At 45.6% G+C, this 23,434-nt stretch overlaps 2 protein-coding genes across 2 annotated transcripts; both read left to right on the forward strand.

Annotated features, from left to right (window-relative positions):
- The first annotated feature begins 12,829 nt into the window (after window positions 1-12,829).
- Window positions 12,830-17,952, forward strand: LOC134299873 (uncharacterized). The gene is made up of 2 exons (XM_062983854.1): window positions 12,830-14,597; window positions 17,826-17,952. The coding sequence occupies exons 1-2, from the start codon at window positions 13,050-13,052 to the stop codon at window positions 17,865-17,867; spliced, it is 1,590 nt and encodes a 529-aa protein (XP_062839924.1). The 5' UTR covers window positions 12,830-13,049; the 3' UTR covers window positions 17,868-17,952.
- Window positions 17,953-18,063: 111 nt separating this feature from the next.
- LOC134299872 (uncharacterized) lies at window positions 18,064-23,163 on the forward strand. The gene is made up of 2 exons (XM_062983849.1): window positions 18,064-19,611; window positions 22,840-23,163. The coding sequence occupies exons 1-2, from the start codon at window positions 18,064-18,066 to the stop codon at window positions 22,879-22,881; spliced, it is 1,590 nt and encodes a 529-aa protein (XP_062839919.1). The 3' UTR covers window positions 22,882-23,163.
- Window positions 23,164-23,434: the final 271 nt, after the last annotated feature.

A 23,434-nucleotide genomic window follows, 5' to 3' on the forward strand; every position in this document is an offset into this window, starting at 1 on the left:
GTAAGTCTGAATCTGCTCATAATTACAAAAGCAATCACAATCAAGCATAGAACAGAAGGCTCTTTAATGATTGACTAAGTTTGTAGGCCAACTATTTTAGGACACTGGTATTAACAAGCCATTTCCCTCTCTGCTTGTACTAGGCAGAAAAGATAACAAATAGAAGCATTCAAAACTCACAAACCTGAACTGAATCACTCAATTTGTACATGCTGCACACACCTACACACACATGCCTGTTTCTGAATCATGAAATTTTTTTGGCCATTTGTGCCTTTTGATTCTGCAGGGGGAAATTAAGTACTGCATTGCATCTGTTGCGACTCTGCTCATTATGCTTTTCAACCTTATTTGTATTGCTATGTCAATGTTAAAACACTCCAAATTGAATTGATTTTATATCTTCTATTACCAGCCATTTAAGAGAAGTATAGTAATGCAAATATTCGAGTTAAATCATTCCGAAGTGTGGGAAATTAATTGAATGTTGAAAGTTGTGTAATTTTGTGATCTTATTAAAAATACTATTATCATGTACAAATAAACACTAGGCCTGTAAGAGTAATTTCTCTCTTATTTGACCCACTTTGATGTCAGTTATATTTCAAGGGTGAAATAGTATTATTTTTGGGACAGAGAAAGAGAATTGGAACAGTAGCCATTTTCTTTTCCCCAAAAAGTCATGTTCTAAAATGTTTGGCCTTCTATTTTGAATTTTGCAAAGCTAAAAATTATTTTTCCTACATATAATGATTTTTCTTCATTGTTTGCTGAATGAAGCAGGTTCTCTACAAGGGGTAGCAACTAATATCTACGGGGGAGGGGGGACGACGATGACGACAACCTACATCAAATGTGATGGAACCCACTACATCTTGGCCTGAATGTTTAATCTATTTTACCAGAACACTCAAAGTTTAATTGTTCAGAACCCACTGCACCCATTTAAATGGTGAGCGAGATCCCCTTTGGCGACTCTATTGCTCCTATTTTCCATTTTGGGCTTACATCATTTTGTCACTTTCTTTCTACCCTATTGAAACAGAGTTTTCTTTTTTTAATTAAGTTTCTCCAAATGTTTCCTCTGCCTCTGTTCCTGCCCCTTACATAAAATGGGACTGCTATATCACACTGAGAAGTCAGTCCACCTTAGGCCACAAAGATCATTTCCAACATTTCTCTGAAGAGGGTAAGGTGCTGCAATTCATTCAGATGATAAGTTTACACTGGCTTGTAAATTCTCAGCTACAGAGGCAGCCACACAGCACCCTGTAAAACCCATTGTGGCAGTGGTTGGGCTCCAAATGGCCCAGTGAAGCTGAAACTACATCAACTTTGCTGGACTGCAACCTCACCTTCTGTAGCTCAGTTGCCACTCTCATCTGGCCACAAATATCTGTGTAAGTATGAAAATCAGCAGAAGAAATCTCCCTTCTTTCTTCCTGGTCATATAGAAGCCTCTATTCATGTCAGGACAGGGTACCCACAATGGACAGGAGCTTGCACACAGCTCTGTATCTGGCTGGGAGTGGTGTTGGTGGAAACCTTTTCTCTTGCATTGGGTGATGACAGCAGTGTCCAGTTTTGACAGCAGACTGGTCAAAGTCAGATCTGAACCTGCTTTCCAAACTGCTCCAGAGCCATGGGATATTTGAGTTTCAAGCAAATTCTGGAGCATCCTTCAAATTTGCATGAAGTGGAACAAAAGTAATCTAACCCAGGATAATCCATGATACTCACCGGAAGTACATGATCATTGTGAAGATGGCCAGGACAGAGTTCAAAATCAGTCTGGATATCCATGAGTATGTATACTCATCTTGAGTTAGTCTGTATTATTCTTCATATGCGTGGGAATTGCAAAAAACCCTCACATGTTGTTAACTAATAAAAAGTTGACAACATAAAAAACAAGTCTTCAGTTCAACCAGAAAGTTCCATCATGAAACAAGTTTTTCAAAAATTATTTACAGCATTTAACAAATTCCATAGTTTTGACTGAGGGACACAAAAATCACTACTTGGCAGGGGAAGAAGAAACATTTACAAAAAATAAAATCTGTAAGTTAATGTTGGTTGCATTATGTCAGCTGATTGCTGCAACAACAAAAATGGATACAGAAAGTGCAAGTCAGCTTAAATTCCCTACCCACTGTTATACTGAGAACTGGGGACTAAAACCGTAACAGTGGATTGCAGAAATACTGTTATAAAGTATCTTCCCAAATAATCACCTGAATTCCAAAAGCAGCTGTTTTTTTCCCTTTGATACCTAGAAATGCTCATTTGAATAACAAGGCAGCAAAATTCATGCTTCATAGAAGCACAGAATCATAGATTTGGAAGAGACCTCATGGGCCATCCAGTCCAACCCCCTGCCAAGGAGCAGGAAAATCGCATTCAAAGCACCCGCAACAGAGGGCTTCCCTTGCTACAGTTTACAAAAAATGGGGGCTTCGTTTCACTCCGTGGCTATGGTATTTGAATATTTCATTGCAACAAAATAGTTTTAAAGATGACAAAAGTGTTTGCTATCAGCTTTGGCTGTTATAACAGCTCCACCTCTTCCTATAATTGGACAATCTAAAGCTGGCATCTGACACACTAATAAACACAAGGCTGGACATCTACAATGTACTATACATTATTCTATGGACCTTATCAGCAAGCGTGGCAAAACAACAGGCACACAGAGTGGTGACACATTCCCCATCACACAGTGTGGGGAGTGGGAGCATTACCCAACCAGAACAGAAGTGTGCTGGTTTCAGCACACCAGCACACCTTCCAGTGTTGACGAGTAAGTGTTCTAGGATACTTCCGTGCTGGTTGAAGGCGGGGCCTCTGCCAGAAATTAAGGAATGTTGTTTGATGGGTTGCATACCCATCTGTCCCTCAACTGGTTGGCAAGCACCCTCGGACACTTAAATTAGTAGGTGTGATGATTTTGGAAACCAGTTAATTCCATATATGATAGTCAGTTTGGTTATATAGTTTCTAGGTGGGGGACAAACTGTAACTTTTGCCTTTAAAGTCCTACATGGTATCCTAATTCCTTGCTTCCTGGATGAATCAGATTATCTAGATCCATTTCAACCTAGTTTTAGGCCCATTTATGAAACAGGGACAGCTTGTGTTAGCTTGGTGGGTGGTCTAGACTGGGAAATGGACAGGAGGAGTGAGTTCTTGTTGGTTCTGCTGGACCTCTCAGTGGTTTTGGATAACTGATCACAGTATCCCTCTTGGCCACCTTATTTGTTCTATTCTACAGTCATTCTGTTCCTTCCTGGAGGGGCAAAAAACAGATGATGGTGTTGGGAGCCTCCAGTTTGAACCTCTAGTGCTTTCCGTTGTGAGAAAGACCCCCCCCCCCCCCGATGAAACTATGGGGAAAGATTGTCTATTGCAGTTTTTTGAATTAAGCTCCCACAATTCCTAAAAGCTTGTACACTGGCTGGGATTTCTGGGAGTTGAAGTCCAAAACAATTGGAGGAACAAAGGTTGGGAACCACTGGTTTGGAGTTTTAGAGTGTGATGCCATAAATATGTAGATTATGCACAATGTTCAGCAATAGCTGCAGGCATTTTTTCCATTGTTTGCCAAAGCCCAGCTTTTGTTTGGCATGCTTTAGTTTATGAAGACAAATATGGGCTTAATTTGCAATTCTAATTTCTGAGAGACATATTTTCTGCTGCTGAATGGATTACGCATAAATTTTGAACTTCTGGATCTTTCATTTCTCTTTTGTGGGGCTTTGCTTTTGCTGCTCCTTCTTTGGTCCCTGAGTCACATCATGAGCAAGGAACACATGAGCTCTATATGTGCATACACAAACACATTCACAATCTCAGGATCCAGGAGGGGCAGGGATAAAGATAATTAACAATTCTGGTATTTTAGCAGCATTATTGTGGTATGGGGGAGTCATTATAACACTATGAGTGGGTCACACCACCCTCAGGACACCACTGAATTTGACAGGGTTGTCATATAGTAAACTTTAAAATAATGAGCTGCGGGTGTTGTATTGTTTTAAGCTCAACCATTTAAAAAGTTTTATATCTTTTAAATAAAGTATAAAGTATAATTATAAGCTGTTTTAATACAGTGATTAATTTAATTCCATTTTGTATGTTCTTAGTCATCTTGTTCATTTTTTAAAAATTGTAATCTTAATTTTGGGCAGAAAGGTAGAATGCAGAGAGGAGGGAAATATAACTAATTAAAGGGAACATCTTCCCCAGTAAATTCCATACAAACAGGTCCCATGGGGAAATCTATTTCAGTCTGCCCAAACTGGGATGACAAGTGTTACTTAGAGTGTTATTTTTTTTTCAGCTGCTCCCAGATAGACCTGATGGAGGTGATTTGACAACTAAACAGGTTGTCTGCTTTAAAAAACATCAGTAAAAGACCAATAAAACCTTCTGGTAAGCTTATTCTCATTATTATAAAATTGTGAACTTTGTAGTACATACATACTGATTGGTTTTATATATTCTTTAAACTGATGCTATGTATGTAATTTATTGTTGTTTCCCACTGATGAAATAATAAAAATGTTCAATGTGAAATCCAATACAATTGCCAGTATAGAGATCTTGTTTGCTGTGTACTAATCTTGTTATGTATCTAATAATAATAATAATAATAATAATAAGAATAAGAATAAGAAGAAGAAGAAGAAGAAGAAGAAGAAGAAGAAGAAGCAAGCTCAATGGAGGCAACACCATCAAGGCCATAAATACCTGGGCCATACCTGTCATAAGATATACTGCTGGCATCATAAACTGGACACAGATGGAACTGGACAATTTGGACAGAAAAACAAGAAAACTCATGACCATTCATCATTGACTGCACCCTCGCAGTGATATTGATCGGCTATATCTGCCTAGAAGATCAGGGGGCAGAGGGCTCTTGCAAGTAAAACAAGCAGTCAAAGAAGAAGAACATGCCCTGGCAGAATATGAAAAGCAAAGTGAAGAACCTGCTTTGATTGAAGTCAAAAATCAGAAACTCCTCAAAGCACAGCTGACAAAAAACCAGTACAAGAAAGCCATACTACAAACTAGAGCTGACAGCTGGCACAACAAAACATTGCATGGGAAGTTCCTTGACAAAATTGAAGGAAAAGCTGATAAGGAGAAGACCTGGCTCTGGCTCACAAATGGGACCCCGAAGAAGGAGACAGAAGGCCTGATCCTTGCAGCCCAGGAGCAAGCCATCAGAACAAATGCAATTAAGGCCAAGATAAAAAAATCAGCTGTTGACCCAAAATGCAGACTGTGCAAGGAAACCGACGAAACCATTGATCATATCCTCAGCTGCTGTAAGAAAATCAAACAGACAGACTACAAACAGAGGCACAACTATGTGGCCTAAATGATTCATTGGAACTTATGCCTCAAGTACCACCTCCCAGCAGCAAAGAACTGGTGGGATCACAAACCTGCAAAAGTATTGGAAAATGAGCATGCAAAAATCCTGTGGGACTTCTGAATCCAGACTGACAAAGTTCTGGAACACAACACACCAGACATCACAGTTGTGGAAAAGAAAAAGGTTTGGATCATTGATGTCGCCATCCCAGGTGACAGTCGCATTGACGAAAAACAACAGGAAAAACTCAGCCGCTATCAGGACCTCAAGATTGAACTTCAAAGACTCTGGCAGAAACCAGTACAGGTGGTCCCGGTGGTGATGGGCACATTGGGTGCCGTGCCAAAAGATCTCAGCTGGCATTTGGAAACAATAGACATTGACAAAATTACGATCTGCCTACTGCAAAATGCCACCCTGCTGGGATCTGCGCGCATCATCCGAAAATACATCACACAGTCCTAGACACTTAAGAAGTGTTCGACTTGTGATTTTGTGATATGAAATCCAGCATATCTATCTTGTTTGCTGTGTCATAATATAATAATAATAATAATAATAATAATAATAATAATAATAATAATAATAATAATAATAATAATAATAATAATACCTTAGGAATCATGCGGCCATCACATGGCTAGGAACTGAGTTTGTTAGTTTTGCCTTTCCTTGCATCTCTAGAGCAAGGTATAGATATTGATATCCATATTTTAGCTCATGAAATTGACAATGGGATGAAATTGGCCTCATCTTAGAAGTCCAATTATTGTGTTCTTAAAAAGATGTGAACCCATGTTCATAAATTTGAAAATATACATTCAAAAATGTATGCAAACACACTTTTGTCAGTAGGTAAAGTGTGTTCAGGTTAGTAAAAGATTTTAGAAAAAAATATGATGGGAGTAGGGAAGATTTCATAAAAGTCTGAGAGGGTAAAGGGCAGGAGATGTTGTAGTAGAGCCTGTGAGTAACGTTACAAACAGTAGTATGGCTGCCAGAAGGGGAAAAAGAGTTACTCGGTGTAAATAAGTCAGGCATGACTGAGGCTCTTTCAGGCAGGGGAGAATCCTTTGAAATCCCACCTCTTCCACCAATTTGTAACGAACTCAGGCAGGGGGGAATCTTTTGAAATCCTACCTCTTATACCAATTGCAGAGATGTGGAGATGGAAGTTGTTTTTAATTAATTAATTATTATATATTTAACTATATCCGCTGCCACCAGTTATTAAAGATGTTTTTATTTAAAAGCTGCCACCAAATTATAGAGGTTTTATAATGCTGCCACCAAATTACAAAAGGGATCATCAATTCTTGCCACCACTATAGGAATACATAGCCACTAGCTACTTAGAGAGGAGACTTTTATTTTTCTTCTTTCTTCTTGTTTATTCTTGATGTGTGTATGTATGACAGAGACTGAAATGTTTGAAGGAATAATAACACATTTATTTAGGCACAAGCTTGATGGTTACAATAACTTTTCTTCTTGTTTGAGGCACGTTACTGAACAGTTGCAAAGCTATATTGAGGTGATTCAAACTTCATAAAATGTCACTTCTTTCTCCACTGCCTAAAACTGCAGTCACCCGGTGATTTCAGTCACAGACTATCTGTTCCTTATCTGGAAACCGACTACCTTAAAATAAGTCATCAAACTTATTTTAGACTTGACTCAAAATCCAACCTTTGAGCCACCCTGATTCTCCAACTGAGAATCAGTCCTAACTGCAATTCCTCCAATTACAGACTACCTTAAAATAAGTCACCAAACCTATGTTATCCCTGATCCCCTAACTTAGGATCAGCCTTCCCTGACCTTCAACAGAGCCCACACTGAGTTTCCCTCCAAATTCTGCTCTCTCTACAGCTAACCCAGTTGGCTCCGTCCCCTTCTCCACGGCAACCAGCCTCTGAGTGCTGAGTAACTGAAATATTAACCCTTTTTAAAACACAGTTAAACATGGCATCTGTAAATAAAAAATAACACTTTGTTACACTCGGTAGCAGGAATCTGATGATGAGCAGCAGAGAAAGAGGACCCGGGACATACTTACAGCACCTACAGATGAGGAGTCGTTTGAGGGATTCTCTGGGGAAGATGGGTCAATGAGTCAAGGAGAAGAAGGAGACACCATGGATTGGACTAAGATAAGAGAAGTGCAAGTTATTTGTGAGGCACCAACAACTAGTGATATCTTTATGGGGTTCTCTGGAAGTGAAGACTGGCAATCAGGGGATCCAACTGATTCTTGGGGGGATCTATGTCTTGACAGGAGGTGGAGGAATTGGAGGGAGAGTCAAGGGAATTCATGTAAAGAGCTGGAAGCAGCTGCGGGGGATAGTGATGGGGCGGTGGTCAGCTCATCTTCTGATGTTGATTTGTAGATAAAAGTGGGTTCAGGGGTGAGGGTCTTTGCAGAAGGCAAGGTGTCGAGGGCTGACTTTCAATAGATCGCAGCGAGGGAGCTGCTCTGCTACGTACGAAACCCCGACCCAGAATCAGGTCGTCTACGAATGATTTAGCGCCGGGTTCCCCGCGAACGTGCGTTGCGCTACGGGCGAGAGGCGGCCCCCTTCCGGCCGCGCTCCGCTCCCGAGACGGACGGCTCTCCGCACCGGGGCCGGCCCCCGGGAGGGCCGGCCCGGCTATCCGGGGCCCACCGAGGCTCCTCGGCGCTGCGGTATCGTTCCCTTTAGGGGGGATTCTGACTTAGAGGCGTTCAGTCATAATCCCACAGATGGTAGCTTTGCCCCATTGGCTCCTCAGCCAAGCACATACACCAAATGTCTGAACCTGCGGTTCCTCTCGTACTGAGCAGGATTACTAGCACAACGACGCCTCATCAGTAGGGTAAAACTAACCTGTCTCACGACAGTCTAATTCCAGCTCACGTTCCCTATTAGTGGGTTAACAAACCAACGCTTGGTGAATTCTGCTTCACAATGATGGGAAGAGCCGACAGAAGGCAAGGTGCTGATGTGCGTTCGTGTGCTGGGTGCTGTGTATTGGGAAAGTTTCTTGTAGTCTTGCTGCTGCCTGTTTTATGTTCGGTGTTGGACTCAGATCTGCAGTTTGGACCTGAACCAGTTTGGCTAAAGACGCTGCTTCTGCGGACATTGGAGCAATGCTGTTTTGGATTCCTCCTGCTTTGACCTTGGGCTTCGGCTGACAACGCTTCTCTTCTTGAAACTCCCTTTGTTAACCATTTGTGTACTGTGCCTTTTTGTTTTGCCTTAGAGCGCTTTGTTTGACTTGTTGCTCTTTGCATCCAGTTAATCTGGATTACATTTCTGTTTACCTTTTGGACCAGGTCTGGTTTGGGTTTTTGAGTTTTGACCAGTGGAACTGCATTTAAGTATCCCTGCATCCTATTTTTTTTTGTTTCAATAAACTCTGTTTTGAAGTAACTTTTAAGTCTGGCCCTTTAAGGCGTCTGTGATTCCAACAGGAGAACTTGATGCAGTAGGGACTTCTCCATCCAAAGCATGTAAGATTCCAGAAGCACCAGAGTGGAAACAATTATATCTCTGCAGACAATGCCAATCTAGCTGGGCAAATGTTATGACTCAGAATCCAGCATTTTTAAATGTAGGGAAAACTGACCTCTTTCAGTTCCTGCTAGCCTTCCTTATGTTTCCTGACTAAGATTTCATCAAACATGCGAGAAACAGCATTTGATTGTGCCTGTACTTGGTAATATTTTTTAACCATCGGCCTAACCAAGAACCCATTGCTTTGTCACACCTTGTTTCTTGTCAATGAAATCATAATCTCCTGAACACTTTACAAAGCCAGCTTCGCCCTCTTATACAGACATGATAAATAGTCATTGCATGAAGAGCATAACCTCCACACCTTCATTCTCATCATTTCATGTCTGACAATAAAGCCCATTTCTTAGTATGTGACTCAAAAAAATTGCCAATTTCACACTTGATTTTCCACCTGTGCTACTTGGCAGCTTTTATGCTTCTTGCTTGGCTCTGCACATTGTGGAAAACAGGAGTGATTTAGGATCACCCCATTAATAACCCCACAGTACTCATGTGTGTGCTGTAGATGTGTCTGCAGTATAATCTACATCTGTACCCTACTCTGGCTTGATTAGAGAAGCCTTTTGGATCAATGCTTCATAGATGTTTCCAATGCAGTGTTATTCTGAGGGTTCAGTAGGAGTAAAATTGAAATTGAATCCAGACAAGACAGAGGTACTCCTGGTCAAGTCACAAAGCCAAACAGGGTATACGGTTACAGCCTGTGTTGGATGGGGTTACACTCCCCCTGAAGACACAGGTTCACAGCTTTGGTGTCCTCCTGGATTCATCGCTGAGCCTGGAACCCCAGGTCTCGGCAGTGGCCAAGGGAACTTTTGCACAATTAAAACTTGTGCGCCAGTTGCGCCCGTATCTTGGGAAGTCTGACTTGGCCACAGTAGTCTGGACTCAGGTCAAATCCTGAATAGATTACTGCAATGCACTCTACGTGGGATTGCCTTTGAAGACTGTTCGGAAGCTGCAACTGGTCCAACGGGCAGCAGCCAGACGACTCACCGGAGCTGCGTACAGGGAGCATACAACCCCCCTGTTGCGTCAGCTGCAACAGGCTGGCTGCCAGTTTGCTACTGAGCACAATTCAAAATGCTGGCTTTAGCCTATAAAGCCCTAAACAGTTTTGACCCAGTTTACCTGTCTGAAAGTATATCCCTCTATGAACCATCTCGGAGTCTAAGATTGTCTGGGGAAGCCCTGCTCTCGGTCCCGCCTTCTTCGCAGGGATGAAATACAGGGCCTTCTCGGTGGTGGTCCCTTGGCTATGGACCTCCCTCCCCAGGGAGGTTAGATCAGACCCCTCACTCCTGATCTTCCACAAAAAAATGAAGACATGGCTCTTTGACCAAGCCTTCAGAAATCTGATGCAGTAATAGATATGAAGATATGAAGATATGGAATAGACCAATGGAATGGCCCAGACTATGCCTATGGATCATGTGATTTACTCTGTTGCTCAGAGTCAAATGTTAATGGTTTTAATTGTATTTTAATGTTTTACTTTTAAATGGTTGTTTTTGTACTGTTTTTAAAGGCATTGAATTCTTGCCATGTTGTGAAGACATCTTGATTCCCCTCTGGGGTTGAGAAAGGCAGGGTAAAAGAACCATAAATAAATAAATAAATAAATAAATAAATAAATAAATAAATAAATGGGACTGTCTTCCATTTTCATTTCATAATATATCTTGAGCATCCCTTAACTAGATTTCCAAAATCTGGAATATTCCAAATTCATGTTTACATGAACAAGTCAGATAGTGATGCCTTTGTTTTCTTGTGGTTCAATTTTTGTTACAAATGTTGTATAAAATTACCTCCAGGCCATGTGTATAAAGTGCATATGAAACAGACATGAATGTTGTGTTAGACTTTGGTTTCATGTGAAAGATATATTATATAAATACACACACATACACATATACCAGCTGTTAGGATTTCTGGGAGTTGAAGGCCAAAACATCTGGGCCCCCACAGGTTGAGAACCACTGGACTAGACCATCTGCAGGATGCTAGTCAATGGAATTACATAGTGTAAATGAGTGACTATCCTCATCCAAGTAAAGGAGGGACTTGCAAGTTCTAAGTGAAGTCGTAAGCAGAGGGCCTGTTGACTGCAAGCCTGGCTCTTTTGTTAAAATGCTACTATCCATCTGCCAAGGAATCAGATTACTAGCTGAGAAAGGAAAGCATCATCCAAAAGCCAGTAAATGATGAATGAGAATCCTCTGAGTCACAGTGTAATAATAGAAGATTTAAGTAAACGAAGATAAAGATCAATCAGATGGATGTAGTGAAAAGAGAACAGCTAGCAGAGTGAGTGCTTTTGAAGTGTTTTCAAATATTTGAACAGTTCTTGAAAGTGCAACATTACCAAATGTCTTCTTCTGTATTGCCTGCTTTCTACAATATGCAGGAAGATGATGATGCATCTTTTTTGCTGGATCTGGAAATGGATTTCCTTATAAGGAACATTCATCCCATTCAATTGATAATTCAGCGCTGAAACCATTAATGACAGGGAGTTATCACTACATAATATACTGCCATGAATACGCAGCTCTTTTGTACTGCTATAGATTTAAGCATTTTCTGAATGAATTGTATTGATAGAAAGAAAAAAGTTCCTAAACTTCATTTCTCAGTGTTGCTGATTGTGCAAGTTTTATTCTAAATCCCTTTAGATGACTTCTTTTAAAAACATTTTATAGACTAAAATCTACATACAATCATAGAAAATAGCACAATATAATATATATACGCATCACATAGTGCCAACCACTTTAAAGTACAAACTTCACATTACTAATGTTACCTCTAACAAGAAAAAAGATTACAAAAAATAGAACTTAAAGTTGATTTTCAAATGTTCTATCAATTGTATATAATAAATACTATTTCCCTTATACAGATACATAATACTTCACATTTCTACTGTTTAAATTGAACTACTAATTTTCTAATCCCGCTTTTAATATATTTCTCCTAAAATAATGCTTCAATACTGTCTTTTTTAAAAAATTACCCTTTTTTTCTTATCATAGTAGATAATTTGTCCATTTCTCCAGTTCACACATTATCCCTTATGCAATCTTGAAGAGATGGGTTGCCCATATTATTTCACTTCTTTACATATAAGAAACTTACTCACACGTCTCTAATTGTTCATTGTTCTGGTTTCAACTAAATTTTATTTTACATACATTTTGGACCAGACAATGTATGTGCTTCCCATTTTTTAACCTTATGTCAAGTTCATTACATATGATAAAGAGTTCCCATCTGTTATTTACATTTCCAACATACATTATTAACCCCCTTATAGATTTTTTCCAAGCTATCTGAAGTCAAATGCAATCTATTCATCATTTTCAAAGCTTTTGATCACATTTTCCCATTGTTTCATACTAATATTATATCTATATATGTTATGTGTTGCACTCCAGGCCTGGAAACACCTATGACCACCACACCACACAGGAGTCCAGGAATACAAGCAGACCGTTTATTGTATAAAAAAAACATACAGAAAGGATATAAAAATCAGGAATAAGAAAGGAAGATATATACCGTATATACTCGAAGATGAGCCCAGTTTGTCACCCCTTTTTTGAGCTAAAAAAGCCTCCCTAGGTTTATAATGGGGTCAAGGTCAAGGCTGGGCAACAGAACCTGGAGGCCATTGCTTGCAATATATGATATATTTCTCTCTTATCCTCCCTTATCAGTGTGTTTTCCAAAGCCTCCCTCGCTCTTAACCAAAAGAATGTTTTGCAAGTCAGGAAGAAGAAAAATATATATCCATTAATCTTATAAAAGCATTTCCCCTGAAATATTTGTTAAACTCTCCTACAGATATATAGGCATTAACCCCCTGCATGCATTTGCAATCCCTATGTCAGAACCCTGCTACTAGAGCCTGGATGTGGCTCTGAGTTTCAGGGTCACTGACATTGATAAGACACCTGCGTCCCAGGACTCGGAGGAGAAACGGCTGCTGGACTTGGCGGGGAATTTGCGCGGGGTTTTACTGAGCGGGAAGAGACTGTTCAAATGAGGGGGAGGGTATATAAAGGAGGGTTGGCCGGAGCCTCCCATTCTTGGCTTTTCTGATGTTCATGTTTCCTACAGTAAAAGTTCCTGGTGATACCACAGAGAGTCTCGTGTGTTCATTCAGGAGCGGCTGTGGTGAGCTGACACTAAGCCAAGAATACGGACACCATCCCGCTGTAGCGGTGAGGTGTAACATGCAAGTGGAGGATGAAGAGCTCTTGGGCGCCGGAGGAGGAAGGTCGGAAAGGGCCACTCCCGAGCCGGACGCTGAGTTCCACCAGCTGGCGGCCCTGGCGTCATCCACCGCTTATGCCCAGCCAAATGGGGTAACCCAGAGGCGCGGAGTGGTGCGGGGAGATAGCACCGGAGGAGAGGAAGGTTCACCTTCCCCAGGCCCGCAAAAGATGGTGTTTCTGGAGGAGAGGATGTCGGCGATGGAGACCACCCTGGCAGTGATGTCGAGGGCGATGGAGCGCCTGGCGGTTTTGGCGGAGCCGGAGCGAGGAAGGGAACTCCGGGCTAGCTCAATGTGGGACGTGAGCATGGGAAGCAGCCAGGGCTTTGCAGACCTCCCAGCACCGAAGGGAAGGGAAATGCGAAAGGAGCCCGGTGCCCGGCCCAAGATCCAAACGAGCCTGACGCGGGTGGAGGAGAGTGACGACGAAGGGGAAAAGCCTCCGAGAATCCCGGCTACGCTCCCAGCTGAGACCCTGGTGCCCCTGGCGAATGCCGGGCGTGGCACAGGACAAAGGGAAGCAGCAGCGGGGCCCACTGGCCCGCAAGGGGGCTTGCGACGGGCGGAGAATTGGGGATTGCCACCACAGGGACCCCTACCGAGACGAGAGGAACTAAGGATCGAGTTTGGGGGAGAGTCCTCTGAACTGGATTTTTTCCTGACCACGGTGAGGGGCTATATGGAGGACAATGCTCACACTTTTAGAACGGAATCCAGCCGGGTACGGGCCATTGGTGCAGTGTTGAAGAGGGGAGCGGCCAGCTGGTACGTTCAACTACACGCGCGGCGCGACCCATGTCTGGGGTCACTCCGACGCTTTATGGGGGCCCTGGAGACCCGTTTCCGAGATCCACTGGAGCAGATCCGGGCGAGGGAGGAGTTGAAGACCGTCTCCCAGGGGCAGAGGTCGGTATCTGAGTATGCGGAGGAGTTCCAATGCCTCGCTGAAAAGGTGCCGGAATGGTCTGCAGTGACAAAGATAGAACTCTTCAAAGAGGGGCTCAGGCGGGAGATCCTCTCCTGGGCGGTGCATCGTGATGAGCCTGACACACTGCGCGGATGGATTCAGCTGGCGGGGCGCATCGAGACATCGCTGGCCCAGGCGAGGAGGCACCGAGGAGGGCTACAGCAGCGGCCGCAGATGAAAGAGGGGAGCCGGAAGGAGGGATCAACCCCAGCCGGGAGGAGAACGGAGCCGACAGGGAACGTGAGCACCAGCAGGAGGGGCTGCTTCGTGTGCGGCCGTTTGGGCCACAGGGCTGCCGAGTGCTGGCAGAGAAAAGGGGAAGGCGGAGGCCCGCCCAAACCAAGAGCCGTGGCAGGGAAACGCGCCGAGGAAGAACCACCGATGAGGCACCACTCGGGGGGGTTGGTAAGTCAGGACAAAGCCATGATAGTGGTCCCCATTCAGCTGGAAAGTGGCAGCAAACAAGCAACCTGCAAAGCATTTGTGGATTGTGGATGTTCCAGGAACATCATCTCCCCTGAATTAGCCGAGGGATTGGGATGCGAAAGAACGAACCTAGAATCCCCAATAGCTTTTTCGCAGTTGGACGGATCCACAGCATCGGGATCATTAGCTAAGTACAGTGCCGAAGATGTAAAGTGTAAGATAGGGAGTTGGGAAGGAAAGGTGTCATTTGTGATATCACAAATAGCCAGCTATAATGTTATACTAGGCATGCCATGGCTGGGGCAGGCCAACCCGCAAATCAACTGGGAGGATAAGAGCATGATCTTCAGGATGAAGTTGGAAGGAGGGAGCCAGGAAGTGGAGAGGGAGCCGGGGAAAAGGGGGGAGGAAGACTCTATCAGGATAGCAGAACTGGCAGATAAATTACCCCCAGAGTATCGGGATTTTGTGGACGTATTTGATGAGAAGGAAGCAGACAGTTTCCCACCGAAGCGGAGAGTTGAAGTGAAGATAGAGCTAGTCCCAGGAGCAGAGCTTCCTAAGGCAAAAATATACCCAATGTCGGCTAGGGAAAAGGAGGAACTGAGAAAATACATTGATAAAAACCTAGCGAGGGGTTTCATAGAGCCTTCAAATTCCCCTCTAGGGGCGCCTGTGTTGTTCAGGCGCAAAAAGGACCAAACGCTGAGGCTCTGCATTGACTACAGGGGCCTGAATGCAATCAGTTCTGTAAATAAATACCCCCTACCTTTAGTGAAGGACTTGATCGCCCAGTTATCGGAGGGACAGATATTCACTAAATTGGACTTAATTGAAGCGTACCATAAATTGCAGATTAAACCAGAGGACAGGTGGAAGACGGCCTTCTCCTGTGCATTCGGATTATTCAATTATCGTGTGCTCCCTTTCGGTTTGTGCGGCGGAGGCGCCGCGTTCATGCAATTAATCAACGAAGTGTTGCATCCATTGTTGTACAAGGGAGTCTTTGTTTTTTTAGATGACATATTGTTAGTATCTCGGACTAAGGAGCAACACATAGAACTAGTCAGGGAAGTCCTGCAAAAGTTGAGAGAAGCAAAACTGTATGCGAAGCTTGCCAAGTGCGAGTTCAATAAAGACCAGATAGACTTTCTGGGGTATAGGATTTCCTCCCAGGGAGTGGCGATGGACCCTGCGAAGGTAGAAGACGTGAGGGGGTGGGAAGCCCCCAAAACACGGAAGCAGCTGCAATCCTTCCTAGGGTTCGCAAACTTCTATAGAACATTTATCAAGGACTTTGCGCGCCTCACTTTGCCATTAACGGATTTGTTAAAGACTAAAGGCAGGGGAGAAACAGCCAAAGTGAAGGCCCCAGGGGCCAAACTGACCTGGACAATAGAATGCCAGGAAGCTTTCGAAGCCCTTAAAAAGCGTTTTACTGAGGAGCCTGTCCTACAGCACCCTGATATGTCTAAAGCCTTTGTATTACATTGCGATGCGTCAGACCGGGCATATGGGGCAGTTCTGCTACAGAAAGACGAGGGGGGGAACCTGAAGCCATGTGGCTATCTGTCAAAAAAGTTTAGCGATACAGAAAAAAACTGGCCGATTTGGGAGAGAGAAGCCTTAGCGATTCTAAAAGCACTAGAGTGCTGGAGACACTTTCTGGAAGGAAGTGGAACACCGTTTGAGGTGTGGACTGACCATAGAAATTTACAGTATCTAAGATCCCCTCGTAAACTATCAGCGAAGCAAATTAGATGGGCCCAATATTTCAGCCGTTTTGATTTCAGACTCAGATTCTTCCAGGGGAAACATAACATACTCGCTGACGCTCTCTCTCGGATGCCTCAGCACGGGGGAGGAATTCAGGAATCTGAAGGGAGTATTTTTCTTGATAAGCAATGGGGCCTGGCAGTACTAACTCGAGCACAAGCGGCCAAAGAAAACAAACGTACTGCCATTTCCACGGGGGGAGGAGAAATATGGGAGGAAGAGTTGAAGCGAGCGTATGGAATGGACAAATGGTTACAAACTAACAAAGAAAAGGGAGAATTGTGTGGGGATTTGGTGTTTGTAAATAAGAAATTGTATATTCCTGAATGTTTAAGACGAGAAATGTTAAGGAAGTACCATGATAACAAGGGTGCGGGTCATCTAGGCCCCACCAGGACTATTAAACTGTTGGCCAAACAATGCTGGTGGCCCGGAATGAGGAAAGACGCCAGGGGGTACGTCACGCAGTGTGAATTATGTGCAGAGGGAAAAACACCACCGGGGAAGCCCCAGGGGCTATTGCAGAAGGTGGTGGAGCCCATGAGGCCATGGGAATGCGTAGCCATGGATTTTGTAGGCGAACTACCCCCCAGCAGAGGCCACAGATACATTTGGACAATATTGGACCTATTCTCAAAACAGGCACACTTTGTGGCCCTGCCAAAACTCCCTTCAGCTGAAAAACTTGCTGATTTGTATGTGAAGCATGTATATCGCCTACATGGGTGTCCCGACAAGATAATTAGTGACCGGGGAGTCCAATTTACTGCAAAATTTTGGGGAAAATTCTTACAGCTGTTAGGAGCAGAAAGGAACCTGAGCTCGGCCTTTCATCCCGCGACCAACGGGGGGGTCGAACGTACCCAACAGACACTGTGCCAATTCTTAAGGATGTACACCAATTATAGACAGGATGATTGGGCGGACCTTCTTCCGTTTGCTGAGATGGCTTTTAACGGGGCCGTACATTCGGCCACAGGTCGTGCCCCATTCGAAATAGTATACGGACAGGAGGTGGCACCTTTCCCCAGGCTACCCGAGTGGAAGGAAGGGGAGGGCCAGACCGACGAGGAATGGCCGGCCAAAATCAAGCAAGGGTGGCAAACCGTGGTAGAGGCATTGCGGGAAACACAAAAGAAGTACAAGCTCTTTGCGGATCGTAGGCGCCGAGAGGGGGACAAATTGGGCGAAGGAGATCTGGTTTGGCTGAGCACAAAAAACCTGAAATTGGGGTTCCCATCCAAGAAATTGGCTCCACGCTATATAGGGCCATTCAGGGTAGCAAAAAGAATAAACGAAGTGACCTATGAGCTGAGGCTACCAAAGGACCTAGGAAAGGTACACCCGGTATTCCATTGCAGCCTGTTAAAAAAGTATAAAGGAACTCTGGACAGCGGAGAACAATAGTTGTGTTTAATCTTTTCCTTCCAGGACGAAGGGGAGGAGGACGCCATGTCAGAACCCTGCTACTAGAGCCTGGATGTGGCTCTGAGTTTCAGGGTCACTGACATTGATAAGACACCTGCGTCCCAGGACTCGGAGGAGAAACGGCTGCTGGACTTGGCGGGGAATTTGCGCGGGGTTTTACTGAGCGGGAAGAGACTGTTCAAATGAGGGGGAGGGTATATAAAGGAGGGTTGGCCGGAGCCTCCCATTCTTGGCTTTTCTGATGTTCATGTTTCCTACAGTAAAAGTTCCTGGTGATACCACAGAGAGTCTCGTGTGTTCATTCAGGAGCGGCTGTGGTGAGCTGACACTAAGCCAAGAATACGGACACCATCCCGCTGTAGCGGTGAGGTGTAACATGCAAGTGGAGGATGAAGAGCTCTTGGGCGCCGGAGGAGGAAGGTCGGAAAGGGCCACTCCCGAGCCGGACGCTGAGTTCCACCAGCTGGCGGCCCTGGCGTCATCCACCGCTTATGCCCAGCCAAATGGGGTAACCCAGAGGCGCGGAGTGGTGCGGGGAGATAGCACCGGAGGAGAGGAAGGTTCACCTTCCCCAGGCCCGCAAAAGATGGTGTTTCTGGAGGAGAGGATGTCGGCGATGGAGACCACCCTGGCAGTGATGTCGAGGGCGATGGAGCGCCTGGCGGTTTTGGCGGAGCCGGAGCGAGGAAGGGAACTCCGGGCTAGCTCAATGTGGGACGTGAGCATGGGAAGCAGCCAGGGCTTTGCAGACCTCCCAGCACCGAAGGGAAGGGAAATGCGAAAGGAGCCCGGTGCCCGGCCCAAGATCCAAACGAGCCTGACGCGGGTGGAGGAGAGTGACGACGAAGGGGAAAAGCCTCCGAGAATCCCGGCTACGCTCCCAGCTGAGACCCTGGTGCCCCTGGCGAATGCCGGGCGTGGCACAGGACAAAGGGAAGCAGCAGCGGGGCCCACTGGCCCGCAAGGGGGCTTGCGACGGGCGGAGAATTGGGGATTGCCACCACAGGGACCCCTACCGAGACGAGAGGAACTAAGGATCGAGTTTGGGGGAGAGTCCTCTGAACTGGATTTTTTCCTGACCACGGTGAGGGGCTATATGGAGGACAATGCTCACACTTTTAGAACGGAATCCAGCCGGGTACGGGCCATTGGTGCAGTGTTGAAGAGGGGAGCGGCCAGCTGGTACGTTCAACTACACGCGCGGCGCGACCCATGTCTGGGGTCACTCCGACGCTTTATGGGGGCCCTGGAGACCCGTTTCCGAGATCCACTGGAGCAGATCCGGGCGAGGGAGGAGTTGAAGACCGTCTCCCAGGGGCAGAGGTCGGTATCTGAGTATGCGGAGGAGTTCCAATGCCTCGCTGAAAAGGTGCCGGAATGGTCTGCAGTGACAAAGATAGAACTCTTCAAAGAGGGGCTCAGGCGGGAGATCCTCTCCTGGGCGGTGCATCGTGATGAGCCTGACACACTGCGCGGATGGATTCAGCTGGCGGGGCGCATCGAGACATCGCTGGCCCAGGCGAGGAGGCACCGAGGAGGGCTACAGCAGCGGCCGCAGATGAAAGAGGGGAGCCGGAAGGAGGGATCAACCCCAGCCGGGAGGAGAACGGAGCCGACAGGGAACGTGAGCACCAGCAGGAGGGGCTGCTTCGTGTGCGGCCGTTTGGGCCACAGGGCTGCCGAGTGCTGGCAGAGAAAAGGGGAAGGCGGAGGCCCGCCCAAACCAAGAGCCGTGGCAGGGAAACGCGCCGAGGAAGAACCACCGATGAGGCACCACTCGGGGGGGTTGGTAAGTCAGGACAAAGCCATGATAGTGGTCCCCATTCAGCTGGAAAGTGGCAGCAAACAAGCAACCTGCAAAGCATTTGTGGATTGTGGATGTTCCAGGAACATCATCTCCCCTGAATTAGCCGAGGGATTGGGATGCGAAAGAACGAACCTAGAATCCCCAATAGCTTTTTCGCAGTTGGACGGATCCACAGCATCGGGATCATTAGCTAAGTACAGTGCCGAAGATGTAAAGTGTAAGATAGGGAGTTGGGAAGGAAAGGTGTCATTTGTGATATCACAAATAGCCAGCTATAATGTTATACTAGGCATGCCATGGCTGGGGCAGGCCAACCCGCAAATCAACTGGGAGGATAAGAGCATGATCTTCAGGATGAAGTTGGAAGGAGGGAGCCAGGAAGTGGAGAGGGAGCCGGGGAAAAGGGGGGAGGAAGACTCTATCAGGATAGCAGAACTGGCAGATAAATTACCCCCAGAGTATCGGGATTTTGTGGACGTATTTGATGAGAAGGAAGCAGACAGTTTCCCACCGAAGCGGAGAGTTGAAGTGAAGATAGAGCTAGTCCCAGGAGCAGAGCTTCCTAAGGCAAAAATATACCCAATGTCGGCTAGGGAAAAGGAGGAACTGAGAAAATACATTGATAAAAACCTAGCGAGGGGTTTCATAGAGCCTTCAAATTCCCCTCTAGGGGCGCCTGTGTTGTTCAGGCGCAAAAAGGACCAAACGCTGAGGCTCTGCATTGACTACAGGGGCCTGAATGCAATCAGTTCTGTAAATAAATACCCCCTACCTTTAGTGAAGGACTTGATCGCCCAGTTATCGGAGGGACAGATATTCACTAAATTGGACTTAATTGAAGCGTACCATAAATTGCAGATTAAACCAGAGGACAGGTGGAAGACGGCCTTCTCCTGTGCATTCGGATTATTCAATTATCGTGTGCTCCCTTTCGGTTTGTGCGGCGGAGGCGCCGCGTTCATGCAATTAATCAACGAAGTGTTGCATCCATTGTTGTACAAGGGAGTCTTTGTTTTTTTAGATGACATATTGTTAGTATCTCGGACTAAGGAGCAACACATAGAACTAGTCAGGGAAGTCCTGCAAAAGTTGAGAGAAGCAAAACTGTATGCGAAGCTTGCCAAGTGCGAGTTCAATAAAGACCAGATAGACTTTCTGGGGTATAGGATTTCCTCCCAGGGAGTGGCGATGGACCCTGCGAAGGTAGAAGACGTGAGGGGGTGGGAAGCCCCCAAAACACGGAAGCAGCTGCAATCCTTCCTAGGGTTCGCAAACTTCTATAGAACATTTATCAAGGACTTTGCGCGCCTCACTTTGCCATTAACGGATTTGTTAAAGACTAAAGGCAGGGGAGAAACAGCCAAAGTGAAGGCCCCAGGGGCCAAACTGACCTGGACAATAGAATGCCAGGAAGCTTTCGAAGCCCTTAAAAAGCGTTTTACTGAGGAGCCTGTCCTACAGCACCCTGATATGTCTAAAGCCTTTGTATTACATTGCGATGCGTCAGACCGGGCATATGGGGCAGTTCTGCTACAGAAAGACGAGGGGGGGAACCTGAAGCCATGTGGCTATCTGTCAAAAAAGTTTAGCGATACAGAAAAAAACTGGCCGATTTGGGAGAGAGAAGCCTTAGCGATTCTAAAAGCACTAGAGTGCTGGAGACACTTTCTGGAAGGAAGTGGAACACCGTTTGAGGTGTGGACTGACCATAGAAATTTACAGTATCTAAGATCCCCTCGTAAACTATCAGCGAAGCAAATTAGATGGGCCCAATATTTCAGCCGTTTTGATTTCAGACTCAGATTCTTCCAGGGGAAACATAACATACTCGCTGACGCTCTCTCTCGGATGCCTCAGCACGGGGGAGGAATTCAGGAATCTGAAGGGAGTATTTTTCTTGATAAGCAATGGGGCCTGGCAGTACTAACTCGAGCACAAGCGGCCAAAGAAAACAAACGTACTGCCATTTCCACGGGGGGAGGAGAAATATGGGAGGAAGAGTTGAAGCGAGCGTATGGAATGGACAAATGGTTACAAACTAACAAAGAAAAGGGAGAATTGTGTGGGGATTTGGTGTTTGTAAATAAGAAATTGTATATTCCTGAATGTTTAAGACGAGAAATGTTAAGGAAGTACCATGATAACAAGGGTGCGGGTCATCTAGGCCCCACCAGGACTATTAAACTGTTGGCCAAACAATGCTGGTGGCCCGGAATGAGGAAAGACGCCAGGGGGTACGTCACGCAGTGTGAATTATGTGCAGAGGGAAAAACACCACCGGGGAAGCCCCAGGGGCTATTGCAGAAGGTGGTGGAGCCCATGAGGCCATGGGAATGCGTAGCCATGGATTTTGTAGGCGAACTACCCCCCAGCAGAGGCCACAGATACATTTGGACAATATTGGACCTATTCTCAAAACAGGCACACTTTGTGGCCCTGCCAAAACTCCCTTCAGCTGAAAAACTTGCTGATTTGTATGTGAAGCATGTATATCGCCTACATGGGTGTCCCGACAAGATAATTAGTGACCGGGGAGTCCAATTTACTGCAAAATTTTGGGGAAAATTCTTACAGCTGTTAGGAGCAGAAAGGAACCTGAGCTCGGCCTTTCATCCCGCGACCAACGGGGGGGTCGAACGTACCCAACAGACACTGTGCCAATTCTTAAGGATGTACACCAATTATAGACAGGATGATTGGGCGGACCTTCTTCCGTTTGCTGAGATGGCTTTTAACGGGGCCGTACATTCGGCCACAGGTCGTGCCCCATTCGAAATAGTATACGGACAGGAGGTGGCACCTTTCCCCAGGCTACCCGAGTGGAAGGAAGGGGAGGGCCAGACCGACGAGGAATGGCCGGCCAAAATCAAGCAAGGGTGGCAAACCGTGGTAGAGGCATTGCGGGAAACACAAAAGAAGTACAAGCTCTTTGCGGATCGTAGGCGCCGAGAGGGGGACAAATTGGGCGAAGGAGATCTGGTTTGGCTGAGCACAAAAAACCTGAAATTGGGGTTCCCATCCAAGAAATTGGCTCCACGCTATATAGGGCCATTCAGGGTAGCAAAAAGAATAAACGAAGTGACCTATGAGCTGAGGCTACCAAAGGACCTAGGAAAGGTACACCCGGTATTCCATTGCAGCCTGTTAAAAAAGTATAAAGGAACTCTGGACAGCGGAGAACAATAGTTGTGTTTAATCTTTTCCTTCCAGGACGAAGGGGAGGAGGACGCCATGTCAGAACCCTGCTACTAGAGCCTGGATGTGGCTCTGAGTTTCAGGGTCACTGACATTGATAAGACACCTGCGTCCCAGGACTCGGAGGAGAAACGGCTGCTGGACTTGGCGGGGAATTTGCGCGGGGTTTTACTGAGCGGGAAGAGACTGTTCAAATGAGGGGGAGGGTATATAAAGGAGGGTTGGCCGGAGCCTCCCATTCTTGGCTTTTCTGATGTTCATGTTTCCTACAGTAAAAGTTCCTGGTGATACCACAGAGAGTCTCGTGTGTTCATTCAGGAGCGGCTGTGGTGAGCTGACACCCTATGTACTTATATATCTGTATCTATCTATTTATATACATTAATTTTATATCTGAATTTTCCCCTCATACATTTGCAGGACTTTGCAAATCCTATATACATATAGATCCATGTACCTGTATATCTGTGTGTGTGTGTGTGTGTGTGTGTGTGTGTGTGTGTATAAAAGGGTGATGGAATCGCGGCACCGAGCAAAACAACAAAAGTAAAGCCCCCCCAACCTCGAAATTTGACAACACAACCCATCATCCACGCCTTAAGGTTGAAAC

Source organism: Anolis carolinensis, chromosome 1 (genome assembly GCF_035594765.1).
Source record: "Anolis carolinensis isolate JA03-04 chromosome 1, rAnoCar3.1.pri, whole genome shotgun sequence".
Taxonomy (NCBI): Eukaryota; Metazoa; Chordata; class Lepidosauria; order Squamata; family Dactyloidae; genus Anolis; species Anolis carolinensis.